The following is a 12,499-nucleotide window of genomic DNA, read 5'->3' on the forward strand; positions in this document are numbered from 1 at the left end:
TTTTAATGTATTTGAATGTCTGCTCTTAGAGCAGCAGAGAGCAGGCTGGTCCCTCTACACAGCTCTTGAAAGCAAGGCAGACCACAGGTTTTACAAGGAGTGCGTGTGAAGTGCAGCTGAATGAAACGGGTATTCCCAAAAAAGGCCTTCACAACTACTTAAGGATATAATGCCTCACAGCAATAAAGCAAAATCAGCCTGTTTATCAGCTAATTAAATAGGCTAAGAACAATGAGATCTAGGCATGGTGGTGGGCACAGGCAGCTATGGAAGGAAGTTGCTCAGTTCTCATACGCATGCTGACAACCAAGACTCTTCCAGACTCCCTAAAACACAGCAACACCACGTGACCTCTTAAAACACATAGCCATAAGCAGTTTTACCATCCCTTGGTAAACCATTTACCAGTTTTTACGGCTAAGAATCTATATTTCCAGAAGCTAGAGCTGTTTCTAGTAAGAGCCCCATTACAATCATTTCCACATACCAGTTAGCTGTCTGTCTCCACATCCTTCTGCCTGCAAGTAGCCAAGTTCAGGATGCACTAGGAGTCCAGGGTTGTATCCTTTTTTGCAGGCATCTATCATGCGTGCTTCCAGCGTTTCAAACACTTTCTTCTTTGTGACATGAAGTATTCCGAGGTTTGCAAACCTGCCCAATTTTGATCGAGGGAAACATATTCTTAATGCCTTATGCCAGACCTGCAGTAGTCAGACTCTGTTGCCAGAGGCAGCTAGATAACTGAACCCGATGGAAGGGTTGCTTAGGCACCACTGCTTCTCAAGGGCAAATTTTCCAGCATGAAAATTTCAGCCATGCTTACAAAACACCTAAAACCTGCACCATCACACAGCAGTGATAATAGGGATGCACAGGGTTATCCGAAAGCATAAGTAGTAAGCTATTAGGTTTCATACTTGCACCGCAGAAGCAAGTTACAAAAACATTTGGAAACGTGGCCTTCACACTTCATTCGCTCTGTCTTGGTGATGACGTTAACGTGTTGTTCTGCATCACTGTTACGCAAAGCAACCGCTCAGGAAAAGCTTAATCAGTCCTGAATGATTTGGAAAGCAAGGTAAGCAGCTAAAAAACAGTGCAATGTTTTCCAGAGGAAGCACTTTAAGCTAGGCTCCGGACATTCAGCAAGACACTTCAGGTATCTCTTTGAATCAGTGTCCATAACACAGGATTTGTAAAAATCTCCTGGCACATTTAAAAATCAATTAGATCTGGAAGTATAAAAACAAGACAATAACTCAGTTTTCATGCAGGTCAATTGAGGATAGGAACGCTGTTTCTAAACATCTGATGAAAAGCAAGACAGCTTAGGAAACGAGCCAAACTTTTCAAGATGAAAAGGAGCATTTCAAATAAAGCTATTTAAATTGCTGTGCTTGGTAAAGTTAGTGCACTGGGCTTGGACATCAAAAGTTAGAGTTTAAAAGAGCCTCTCTCTCTCTCTCTCTCTCTCTCCCCCAACCTTCTCAGCTTTTTAAACTACTACTTCTTCACCAACAAAGACATTCTTGAGATCACAGAACTAAAACTCACAGCCAGCATGAAACCTGATCTAAGCCTGAAAACGTAGACAGGAGCCCGAGCTCCATTTACTGATATAAACAATTATTCTTTTAACTTAAACAAGAACAGACCAACTACGACTTCACTGTAATCGTATTGCTTTAAAGTTAAAAAAGTCTGACTCACTTAATATTTTCATGTTCATACCCGTCTTGCATTAATTTCAAATTTACTAACCCTGTTTTCTTAATACTTTTGGCTTCACTCTATTCCTATTCACAGATTTTGGAGAAAGTAAAATATTGATCAAAATAGTAACAAAAGCTTGTCCGCGGTAGTTTTGCGGTCCCTTCTTTCTGATCAACACTACTTACATTTTAAAGAATGAGCTTACGGTACAAATTTGGATTGCACAGCAAGAGAATGAAACTCTCCAATTTCTCAGTGAAAATTATTCACTTAAATCTGTTTAACCTGTTTAGGTTCTAACATGCCAAATTTTGCAAAGGTAAACAGAAACCTCATTTATTTTTTTTTTTTAATTTAAGGTACAAACAAAAAACAGATCAGAAAGTGAAGACTAACGCTCCATTTAGCTGCTTCTTTGTAGCAGTTTTGCATTGCTTCTAACAGCTCATACTTGATTCTCTCTCCCTTAGCCCAGCTTTATAAACGGATCGACAGACTTACCCTACAACCATATCTTTAGGTCCTGCATTAACTGTGCATACTCCATCTTCACAAAATTTACCCACCAGGCTGTGAGCATGCAAGTGGACATACTTCCCATTAGTAACCAACTGGACAATTACTTTTGCAGGTCCAACATAATTGCAGATCTGTAGATAAATGTAAAGTTATTTTCCTTCAATGGATCAAATAGTGACTCTGGCTAGGTATCTTCTGTCACCTAATTACAATCAAGCTCAAGTAGGAGAGATGTGTATTTCTTAATAAAATACATACAACAAAGCAGATGTACCAGATCATCACAAAGGAAAGCCAGCTTTTTTTTTTTTTTTTTTTGGTAATTGAACTCGATACACAAACGGTAGGAGTAGAGACTAACAGTAATAATCAAAAAGAATTAAGAAACAAAACAAAGGTAAATGAATACAACCTTCTGTTTCCCAAAGCGCACACATACGAATCTCCATTTTACGTTCGGGCTATTTACTATATGTTTCTCCCTGTAAATTTCAGTTAGCACATTTAATTCACAATGAAGACTGCTACATGTTAAGAAATGCATAGAAAACAGGTATTTAGCACAAAAATCCCTGCATTATTTTGCTCAATTTGAAACCACTTAAGAATTTCATTTTTAACTTTTATGACTGTTTAAAAATTTTTTGGTCTCATAATCTCCTCACAGACAGATTTATACTTGGAATAAAACTAATTCTATATTCTTCTGTATTTTCTTAGTTCAAAACACTACATCCACACATATGACCCAGTCCAGTAAATATTTCCCTTAAGTGTACATGAGGATATAGGCTAAAGTGCCATGTAAAATTTTGCAGGACTGGAAGTATGATAAATCGGATGCCTTGATATAACCAATTCCAGAGGACTATAAAGCTTTTGTCCCGTTCTAGCTTCTTATCGCCATATATTTTTCTAACAGATTTTTAAAATCTTGATGCCTTAAACAACAGATTTAAAATTACTAACAACATCTCATTTTATAAGTTAGTTACTTTACATATATTATTGGGAACCTTATCTGCTTTCCTTACAAGTAATAGTCATCAACTCAGTTACTGGCTATGCATCATTTTCAAATTATGCTGAATGCAAAATTATCTCACTTTAAAACAAGCAAACATAACCTTCCCTTCCAATTCACTTAATTAACCCTTTTATCAATACTGGTTTTTTTCCCCTCCTCCTCTAATTTTTCTTCTAACTTGCCGTGGGCAAAGTTCTTTGTATTATAGCAGCACATAGATCTAATCAAGCAAGGTATTAAAGGATCACGATAAACATCAAAGTGAGGAATAGGTGATGAACTGGATACTTAAGGTTATATTGTTGATAAGTTGCTGATAAGCAGAGACTGCCATGATTTTACCACATGACTAAACCCTGCTAGCTGCCTTCACTCCATTTAAGCCCTCCCTTGACTCCACTCCTTCACAGCTGAAGCCCTCTGCATACCTACAACCGCGCACCCTCCCTCTTCCTCCTCATGGCTAAAAGCAAAAAACCCTAACATATGAAAAAACTGTTCCAGGAGAAGCAGGTTGTGCAAAAGTCTTATTATTTCTCAGTGCCTGCTAGTTAACTGCATAGGACTGCATTAAGGTGCATTGTACAAGTGGTGATTTCTAAAGCACACAACATGGGGTACCCGTGCTTTCTCCCGTCCCCAAATGGTAATCCCACCTGGATTACAGAGGCAAAACAGAGAGTAAAATAGAGATGTTGAATAAGCACTGTTTCACCTTTTCCACCATCTACCTGCAGTGAGAAAATGCAAGGATCCCCTGGGCAACATAGCGACCTGAAAATGAAAACGATTATGTTTGGTGTTAAGTGTCACCTTCACTACTACAATTAAATTTCCAAAGGGGGGCTTTAAAAAAATTATTTGGTTTGTATCCCTCACTAAATAAACCTTTCCCTGCTATGAAGTTCCCAGCATATCTATATGCTCATATTCATTATGAGTAACACGCACATTCTAGCATCACATCAGAAAAGTTCAAGACAGTCCTTCATCAGCTGTAGAAACCACAGTGAAACTGTAGGTAGGACTGCTGCGCGTCAAGGACTTTCCAGCCTCTGAAAGCAGAACATATCACTGCAGCGGTAACAAGATTGCAATCTTCCCCACTTACTCAGCTCAGCATGATCTTTGTAGTCTCTCTCAGGGGAAAAACTAGAGTTCTCTAAAACGTAATACCTTATATAGGTCATAAGGCGAGAAAGGACTATTTTCGTCATCCAGCCTGATGCCCTGTGCTGCAAAGGCTACAGGATGTCCCTGAATTGTTTCCTACCTGTATTCCTTTTACAACGGCTTCTCTACTTTATTTTAAAATGTCCAGGTTTTCTCAGCTCCCAGTAAAACAGTCCCAGCAGTGCAACGTCCTCACTGCTAAGAACACGTACCATACACCGTTTGAAATCATTTTCCAGTGTCCTTGAATCATAGACATCACAAGTTCAGACTAACTTAAAAATTAATCTGGTACTAAGATCCAAATATAACCGTATCACCTTTTACTATTAAGAACTTCAAAAATACAGTCACAGATGTTAAACGGCAGGCAGTGTATTATTACATTGCTAAACATCTACAGGAACCCAAAGACTACAGTGCTGACAAAAACATGTATTCGATATGAGGAGATAACGTTTGGGTGATATACTGTTCAAAATCGGGCCTGTGATTTGAAGAAAAAAAAAAGTTACTCAATATCAAACTAAAGATAGGGGAGAAAAAAGAAATAAGGAGCTCCTGAGAAGAGCATAGCTGTAATATTTGATTACATCCTGTATTGAAGCAGCAGTCAATTGATCTAATCTGATAAATTTAAAATACCGCAGGCTCACATTTATTTGATGCTTGTGTTTGAGAGACTTGTCTGAGAGACTAAAAAGGACCCTGTGAACTTGAAATTGAGTCAATGTCAAAACAATAGTTGAAAGCTTTTTCAGTTATTTCACATCTTCCTGGGATCCAGATCCCAGCCAACTTTTCTACACTCTCTAAAACTTTACACAAACTTTATCCAAATGTTTCTCCATTTGAAATATGCTTTTCCCTGTTAGCCTTAAAAGTGACAAGTGAAATCAACTAGTTAGCTACAGAAAGCAAATGATAGAAAAGCCCATGTCAAACATACCGACCCAATAATAATAAAAACTATTTATTTCTCCATTAATTTATTTTATTTATTTATTAATAGCAGTGATATTCCCAATCCCACCTGATCTATAGTATATAACCAATTCCGCCTTAACCACTTACATACAAAAAGTGTTCCACAACTGAAGCATCACTCACTTCTCACAAAAGTTACGTTTTCAGACAGGAGTATGGTTGTTTTTTTTTTTTTTTTTTTTTGGGGGGGGGGGGGGGAAGTTGCTAGCCTAACACAAAGTATTTCAAACTTGGTATCTACGGTTTAGGCTACTGAATACTTACTTAGGGATCTATGAATAAGTAATGTAAAGTAACTTAAACCAATGGGAGCTGAAGACCTTCCAAAGGTGACTCTCATGCCAAAAATACAGAGTTAGATGCTCTGCTTAAAGAAAGGGATTCAGTGCGCCATATTCAGCCTTATCTACCATCGCTGTAAAAAGCACAGATCTCACTGAATTTTGCTTCGGCTGAATTCGGTTCAGTACAGGTTAGAGAAGGGTAAAGATTTGTAATAAAAATGTTGCTCGTTCTTCACTAGTAATTATTCCTTAGTTTTGCTGTTACATTAACTTATTTTTAACCTGTGCCTGTAATCGGTGATCTACCACGCTTCAGTTTAATTCCTTTGGGGCAGAGGGTGAAAAAGTACATGTATGCTCACTCTTTTCTTCACCAAGAAACCTCATCAACTAAAAAACTTGCTTAATTGCTCATAAATCTCCCTCCTGAACTTCAAGGATGTGCTGAAATTCCCCTGATTTCAATAGGAACACATTAAGGTATAATTTAGGAGAGCACCAGGACACGCCAGGATGGACAGTGCTCCTGCTCGGCACCTGGGTTCAGGGCTGTCTGGCTGCACTGCACTATGTCCAGACTCATGGGCAGGGAGATGGGGCTCTAGCTCGGGCACAGCTCTGAGCAAACGTGGTTAGGCGGCCTCTGCGCTCGAGCCAATTTACATCACGCTCACAGAATAGGCAACTCGAGTTTGCTTGCAGCCACCCATGTAGATTTGCCCCCAAGCGGATGAAAACTCATGACATTTCCTCCGCACTGTTATTTTTGGCAAGTTCTTTTCACACCCAGAACTGGATCAAGCACTTCAGTGTAAAACATGAATCCATCTACACTAACGTCAGTATGCAAGATCACAACACACATGGTAAACACGTGCAGAAAGGCCTATTTTCATGGCAGTTTTCTAAATACATGAAAACAAGCAAATTCTGAATAAAACACAAAACAGCTCAATAAGCTGGCAATAATATCAGACAATCTAATTTTATTCTTTTGGTGGGTCTCTTTTTTTTTTTTTTCTTCCCCCTTAAGAATCGTTTGAGAGATCTGGATAGGCTTTGGTGTAGTCATCTGGATATCACATATTATCACGCTGTTCTTGCCCCAGACAGCAACCAAATGACGAGTAAACAGCTCAAGAGCTTTGAAGTCAACTGCTGTGTTAGAGATCGTATGATTTTCTTGTGTTGTGTTAGTTGCACTAAGCGAGAAGAACTGAAATTTAAATGAAGAATTTTCGGTAGCTTTCCACTGTAGTTAGGCAAATTGCCCACCTTCATTGTAACATATTCGCCCTCTACAGCTTCTCTGCTCTTCATAACTACATGCAAAGTTATATAAAACCCAATCCTCTGAAAATGTTAAACGCTTTGTACCTAATACTGCTGTTGTCAAAGACAGTGGTGAACACAAAAGTATCATTCCTTAAGATACAAAGCTGGATGAAGCTCGTTCTTTATATTAAAATACTACTGCTATCTGGACTCCATTTGCCGTGATTGTGCTGTTAAAACAACAGATTTTAAATTAACTCTGACTTGCAGAAGAACATTCAGAAAGTTGCTTGGCTGGCCACTGCAGGTTTGTCTGAAGTGTAAGGAGTCCCTGGTGGTGCTGACCTGCTACGCTAGCTCCTGCCCTGCACCATCGCCAAGTATGTTATATAGTAGGTGGCTAAATATGTAATTAACTAGCAAAACATCTTGCTTAGAGACACGGCAAAATCTCTAGCACTCTAATCTTTAAACGAAAGCTACACCTTGGTGTGTTCCGGCTCAGCCAGCAGTTATGGGCTAGGTGTAGGAAAAGAAATAGGTGAGGCTGATCAGTCCACGTTATGCAAGAGGTCATATCAGACAGACATGTTTTCCTCTGGCCTTAAATCCATAATCCTATGAAAAGGGGGGGTGAGATTGCAGTGCTTTCCTGTGTACAAGAGACGCCCATTTTCAGAATATCCTGTGGTCACTACTGGTAAATTAGAGCAGCTTTCTGTGCTAAGATGGCCAAGCATAAGCGAGAGCCCAGTGTGAGCTGCACTGATCACAGCATGGCCAGGGTTTAAAGTTCTGTCACAAAGCCTCCTTCTCACAGTACAGCCAAAGTTCACACTACTGTCCTTTCACATCACTGTGATCAATAAATGGCGGTTTACGGCGAAAGCCTTGGCATAGGTGTAAAAAATATACACTGATTTTCAATTGTGCTCACCTCAGTTATGACAAAGTGAGCGTCATTTGACAAAGCACAGGAGAGGCTTACAGGAAAAGGTGTGAAACACTTCTCTCTTTACTGGCACCACTTGAATCAAGAACAAGCACTAACAAGCAATGGCCTCAAGGAATTTACTTGTTGTGTTCCCTTGCCAGCCTCTCCCAGCAGGTGTTGCCATGCGGGGATTTATACTAGAAAAAACCCAGATGCGTACAGCAGAATGGGAGGGAGGGGAAAGGACACGTGTGTGGGGGAAAGCTTTAGATGAAATTAAGATCTGATGATCAATGAAAACAGAAGGTTTGATGGAAAGCCAAAGAACTCTTTGCTTTCGAGTTTATTCTCTGAGAAAGCCCATTCCCTGTATCATTTCTCATTGCATATTTCCTTGTCATGTTACTGTGTGTCCCGTTACACCTTTAGAAATTTTCATTCATATTAACTATCAATATAGACTGAATCCAAAGATCTGGCTCAACTGTGGTAAATTATTTTATGTTTTAACATAGCAGTGAAATTTTATTCATTGGCTCATCATTAACATCACAATAGAAAAAGGAAAAGCAAGTAGATTCTTTGCCTGGGCTAGTAATTTTTCATAACAGTTTTGCAAGGCAAAAATCAACTTTCCCAGCCTCTTCTCAATTTGCCAGACTAACACCCTAGGCTGTTTCAGCCAATGCTGATTATTTTCCATTGAGTCATACTCATACTGATTCACTCTGGAGATGCAACTGTTTCAAACTCTAGTCTTTCTCAAGAACTGCGCAAGAACTGCTGGTGTGTAGCAGAGAAAGTTGAGCAGTGACACGCACCAAGGCCTAGTACAGAGGCCGACTGCTTGCCCATCCCTCTTCTCCTTCCCGTCAGCCAAAGAGAGAGCAAGAGAGAATTCCCGAAGACATTGCCCCTGCTCCTCTTGGGACAAACTCTAGTGCAAATGTTCCTTAGAGGCCTAACGCAACACCAAGACGGTTACTTTCAGTAAATTCAGAAAAATACAGATAAGACATAGTGCATATTTTCCCCACTTTCACAGAAAAGTGAAAGAATTTTCTTTTCTATGTAAAGAAAGTTGATTGCTAATCCTAGAATGATTAATCATCACTGCTACAGTCTTCATATTGTGCTACCACAGAGTGTTCTTCGATTAACCTGCTCCTGTTTCTCGGGGTGGGAGGAAATTGTTCAGCAAACACCTGAACATAACACTGCTCCTACTAAAACAAATTTTCCACTGATTTTAAAGGAAGATGCATCAAGCCCTTAAGAATACAGTATCCTAGAAATATTGGGTAAAGAATAAAATGAATAGAAAAGGAAGGAAAATCTGGTAAACAGCTTCTTAGAGTGAAGTAGAATCACTGACCAGACTACAGCAAGTTAGGCCTTGAATTATGCTAAAACTGGATCTTAAGGGAGAGCTCCATTGCTCTGTGCACAGGCAGTGAGATGACGAGTGCAGGAGAGCTTACAGTTCAACAGCTAGTAGATGTTTAGTGCCTAAACATCTCCACAGGTCTGAAAACTACTTCCTTTTTAAACTCAATCACACTTTGAAAGCTGGGATTGAAATGCAGTCTGAATAATTTCATAAAATTTATGCTGATATGCAGTAAAGTCCTACATGCATAGAGGTGGCACTTGCACTCATCTTGCAAAAAACAAACAAAAAAAAGATGTATGTACCTACTTTGACCTGAGGGTATGATTTTTTGTTCTTTTCACTAGAAGCACCAGGAAGTCCACCATGTGAAGGCCCTTCACATACGTATCGGAAACGAAAACCTCTCTGTGGAAATAAATAAAGGAAAAGAAACTTGAAAGCTGTTTAAAAACAAAACTAAAAAAAAAAAAAAACAGCGTGCGCATACACACATACACTTGCCCAAACAGCCCACAAAAAGTTCATCCCTGAAACGCTATCTGAACACTGGCTGACAAAACACCAATAAAGTGTAGCACCCAGCTGCTCTAGTCTCACTCTTACACACAGCAGTATCAGAGATTCTACTGATACCATCAAAAAAAAGATAAAAATTAAAGGAAAGATAACACAAGAGCAGATCCTCTTTCTGTCATCATAGGTGCTAGTGAGAGAGAATTGAAGCCAGTAATAATCAGGGAAGTACAAAGCATCATAGAGAAGAAAGTATGGGAAAAAACAGAACTGCTTTTTCCTTGCAGGGAGGAAGAAGATACAGCTTCATGTGAAAGCTGTACCTCTGAGCAGAGTCCAGAAGCAGCACAAATGCTTCAGTGGACTTTAAATGACTGTGTTTTCATCTCAGCTACATAAAAAAAACATCTGAGCATATTTTGGGGAACTGCAGGATACTAGCAACTACTCTAGAGTACAGCTGTCCATTTATCACATTTTTATTTATAGGAAACAACATCTCCTCTGCTTTTACCAAGCAATCTAAACAGGACAGAAAATGCAACTCTTAAGCAAAGGTATTCGGTAACTCTAATGAATCAAAATGTCAGAATATACTAATAGAGAAACATTAAGAAAACTGAAATGCCGTATAGTTACCTTTAAAAAAAAAAAAGGAAACGGAGAGCTTTCCAGAAAGACAAGGGAAAGAATGAAGAATGGGAAAATGGCATAAAATATTTGGCTTTTAAATCAAATTCAAGAAACGTGAAGACAGTTAAAAGGCTTCACAAAAAATGTTAACGTGCAATACTGCAACATCCAACTCTGAAGCTGGGAGAAAACACACAATACACCCCCCTCCCCCCTCAGTAGCATCAGAGAAGCTAGCAAACATAAAGGATCAAAGTGATTTTATGTGTCCAAGAGAGCTCAGTGAGATTATTCTATGTAATTTAAGCTCAGATCACTTAAGCAAGTAAGGGTTTTCACCCTTCAGAAAAGGAAAGCCATCTAAGATGGAATCAGAGACAGACATTTTAACACCCATTTAACGATGCTATTGCACATGCCCCCAAACTTTGAATACTCTCAGACCTACTCCCCAGCCATGCAATTTCTAGTGGAGCCCCTGTCTTATATAGGCTCCCAAAGGTGCCAGGTCTGTCCACACTGCACCAGTTAGTGTTGTATCCTTCATCAAGGATCATTCAGCTTTAGCAAATTCAAAGCGTCGGTCAGCTGACAGCTAACACCATGGTTCAAAAAAATTACTCTATAATTAGCCTCAATACCTACCTTGAGAAAGCCTTTTCAGGTTAAGAACTTATTTCTCAGGCAAATGGAAAGATCTGGGCTCTTAGATACTGACAGGACAACGAAACTAATCCTAAAGCACGTATCTGCTTTCCTGCGGTGAACTGAGACCAACGGTATTGCCAGTGAAATGCCCAGCTATGACAGGCTTGAACTCAAGTTGTCCAGAAAGCAAAGCAATCTCTGCAGTCTCCTTTCACCTCTTACGCCCTAAGGCTAGCAGACACAGCAGCTATTTGGGTGGCCTTCCCCAGCCTTCTGCCCTTGCTTGTGTCATCGCACGCGCACAGCCTCACTCTCCCCAACCACCCCTTTGCACCTAGAACGATCCCAAGCGCAGCACTCTGCCCGTGGATCACCCTCCATGGCACGATCAGCGTTATCATCGATAGCGTTATTGGCATAAACCGTTGTCCAGCTGGCCACACGGCTGCTCTGCTACTGGAGCAGCTCATGGAGAACTCATGCACGGAAAGGGAGGTTCCTCCTTAGCCACACTGCACACTGGAGGCTCAGCTGTGCAAAGACACAGCCCGAATTGGGATGAACTAAAACACGGAAGAGGCAGCATACTCTTCCAAGAGCTCAGAGCATACTGCTGACCCCCAAGTTGCTGAGGTACCTCAACTCCTGTAAGGATGCTCAGGCATACAGTATGTCCCTAGTGAGCATCTGAAACAAATGTTGTCTACAGTCTCCTAGAAGGAAAACTGCGTTGTGACATGTTTTTGCAGAACACCTAGCGCAGGATGGGACAGCTTTTAGTCACTCTCTTCCCCCTGTCTATTTAAGAGCACCATAATGTAGGATCTTACACAACTGTATTCAGGAGAGGTCAATAAAGGGGTCTCCATATTGTAACACCCTAAGGAGGAATTCAAGGATGTAAAATTTCTTTGATGATTTGTAATAGCTGATGCCACCAGGCAAAGGGGACAATGCAGTAAAGCACCTCCCTGGCCTTACAACAAGGTGATCTTCACTCCCTAATTCTCTCGTACTTGAGTTGCATGAAAACTAACCAGTGCAACTGGATGAATTTGACACTGCCAGAGCAGCATGTCTGCTACACACTCACACAAAAGTTACATCCAAGTATTTTGTCTAATTTTTCTTGGGTTATTGAGAACAGCTAACCATGGCAAAAAGGAATCTCAAAGGACAGCACAGAATCTCAAGGACAACAAAGCAATTTCTTTATGATGCCAAAGCACAAGTCAAAATTTCCTGTAAGTTTTGGGAACAGAATGAACCGTCTTTATTTTTTCTTTCACACCTTTCAAGAAACATGGAACAAATTCTACATATCTTCCATTTTTGGTGTATTAGTTTATGTTTCAAAATACGGGGGTACTTTAAGAGCCACTTTAAGATGGGGATTCTAT

General features: G+C 40.0%; 1 protein-coding gene across 7 annotated transcripts in view; it reads right to left on the minus strand.

The window, feature by feature from the left end:
* The window catches only part of NFKB1 (nuclear factor kappa B subunit 1), a 61,778-nt gene that overhangs the window by 25,439 nt on the left and 23,840 nt on the right, over nt 1–12,499 (minus strand). For all 7 annotated transcript variants that reach the window (XM_068941993.1, XM_068941990.1, XM_009689349.2 and 4 more), the window contains 3 exons: nt 9,612–9,710; nt 2,215–2,363; nt 488–651 (listed from right to left, as the gene is read on the minus strand). In XM_068941993.1, the coding sequence (XP_068798094.1) occupies nt 488–651; nt 2,215–2,363; nt 9,612–9,710 (412 nt within the window). The remainder of the gene's footprint in view (nt 1–487; nt 652–2,214; nt 2,364–9,611; nt 9,711–12,499) is intronic.

The sequence above is a fragment of the Struthio camelus genome, chromosome 4 (genome assembly GCF_040807025.1).
Source record: "Struthio camelus isolate bStrCam1 chromosome 4, bStrCam1.hap1, whole genome shotgun sequence".
NCBI lineage: Eukaryota > Metazoa > Chordata > Aves > Struthioniformes > Struthionidae > Struthio > Struthio camelus.